Source organism: Myotis davidii, unplaced genomic scaffold (genome assembly GCF_000327345.1).
Source record: "Myotis davidii unplaced genomic scaffold, ASM32734v1 scaffold184, whole genome shotgun sequence".
Taxonomy (NCBI): domain Eukaryota; kingdom Metazoa; phylum Chordata; class Mammalia; order Chiroptera; family Vespertilionidae; genus Myotis; species Myotis davidii.
The window spans coordinates 442,412-443,735 of record NW_006297021.1 but is presented as its reverse complement, the minus strand read 5'-3'; the positions used below and the strand labels follow the sequence as shown (position 1 = coordinate 443,735).

General features: G+C 53.2%; 1 protein-coding gene across 1 annotated transcript in view; it reads left to right on the top strand.

Moving 5' to 3' along the window:
- The first annotated feature begins 67 nt into the window (after positions 1-67).
- Positions 68-1,324, top strand: part of SPATA4 (spermatogenesis associated 4) — a 3,621-nt gene continuing 2,364 nt past the window's right edge. Inside the window, exons 1-3 of the mRNA XM_015569749.1 lie at positions 68-288; positions 631-760; positions 1,086-1,204. Coding sequence (XP_015425235.1) covers positions 71-288; positions 631-760; positions 1,086-1,204 — 467 coding nt within the window. The 5' untranslated portion in view covers positions 68-70. The remainder of the gene's footprint in view (positions 289-630; positions 761-1,085; positions 1,205-1,324) is intronic.

The window sequence follows — 1,324 nt, the reverse complement described above, 5'->3', positions numbered from 1 at the left end:
CCGCCCCTCGAGGCCCCGCCCCTCGAGGCCCCGCCCCCGCGGGTGCTGCTATGGAAACCCAGAACGCTACATGGCAGCCAGCCGCCAGAAGAAAGAGATTTTGCCAGTGCCATGGGGAGCCCAAGTCAACTTACCTCCACTTTCGTCACCGGCCTCAGAGGCAGCCCCGGGGCGGCCTGAGAAGTACCTGGTCTACCCGCACCCGCCCAGGAGGTCCCGCCTGTCGCGGTCCATCCTGCGCTGGCTCCAGAGCTTGGATCTCACCTTCTTCCCCAGGAACATCAGCAGGTGGGGGAGAAGCGCCCGGTGGACCCCGCCCGCCTCCTCCAGGCCGCCCACCACGCCCACACCCACACCTGCGCCCTTAGGGAGCGGGCCTGAAACAACATGATGGAGCATTTCATTCATTCATTCATTCATTCATTCAAGCAATCGATCATTAACTGTTGGGCCTACGCTAATATAGGCAGAAGGCTTTGGTGACTCCAAGAGTATTGAAATAGTCCAGGTTCTTCAGGTTCATTAGACCAGTCACTTGCTGTCAGGACAGAATATTAGGTTGGTGTTCACTGGAGCGCAGACGGTATAAGTAACCACATGTTCTCTCATTTCCTTCCGGCCACGGATCAGGGATTTTTCCAATGGCTTCCTAGTAGCAGAAATATTCGCTATCTATTACCCCTGGGACCTTAGCCTCTCAGCCTTTAGAAACGGCACTTCTTTAAGAGTCAAGTTGGATAACTGGGCGCAGCTGGAAAAGGTAAATCCGCGACCGTTGGCGGCGTTCACTGCTCCGTGGGTGGTTTTAAAGGGCTGGGTTTCTAGACGTGTGTGCGGCGGGCTCGGAGGGGACACTGCCGCGTGGGCACCTTGCTTCCTGAGATTGAAAAGAGGGCTATTAACACGCTCACTTCACGTGGGAGTGGGGTGTAATGGTTTTCTTGCCGAATGACATCATTTAATGATAAACAGGTGAGACAGAAAATTGGTGGAGAAATTAAAAGGGGGATTGGCGGGAATTCGTAGCGATTGAACCTTTGAATAAAACTATTCACGATGCAAATGTTTTCTTTCCACTGTTAAAGTTCCTGGCCAAAAAGAAAATTAGATTACCCAGGGAACTAATCTACGGGACGATCCACTGCAAAGCCGGCGTGCCGGAGATCCTGGTCCAGGAGGTGTACCGCTTGCTCACACACCAGGAGTGAGTGAGCTGGGGTTCCCAGCAAACACCGCGTCATCTGAAACTTTGGGTAACACACTTCTCACTCCTAAAATGCCGTTGGTGATCCGCATGTTGTTTTTTATTTCCAGAACCCAAAGT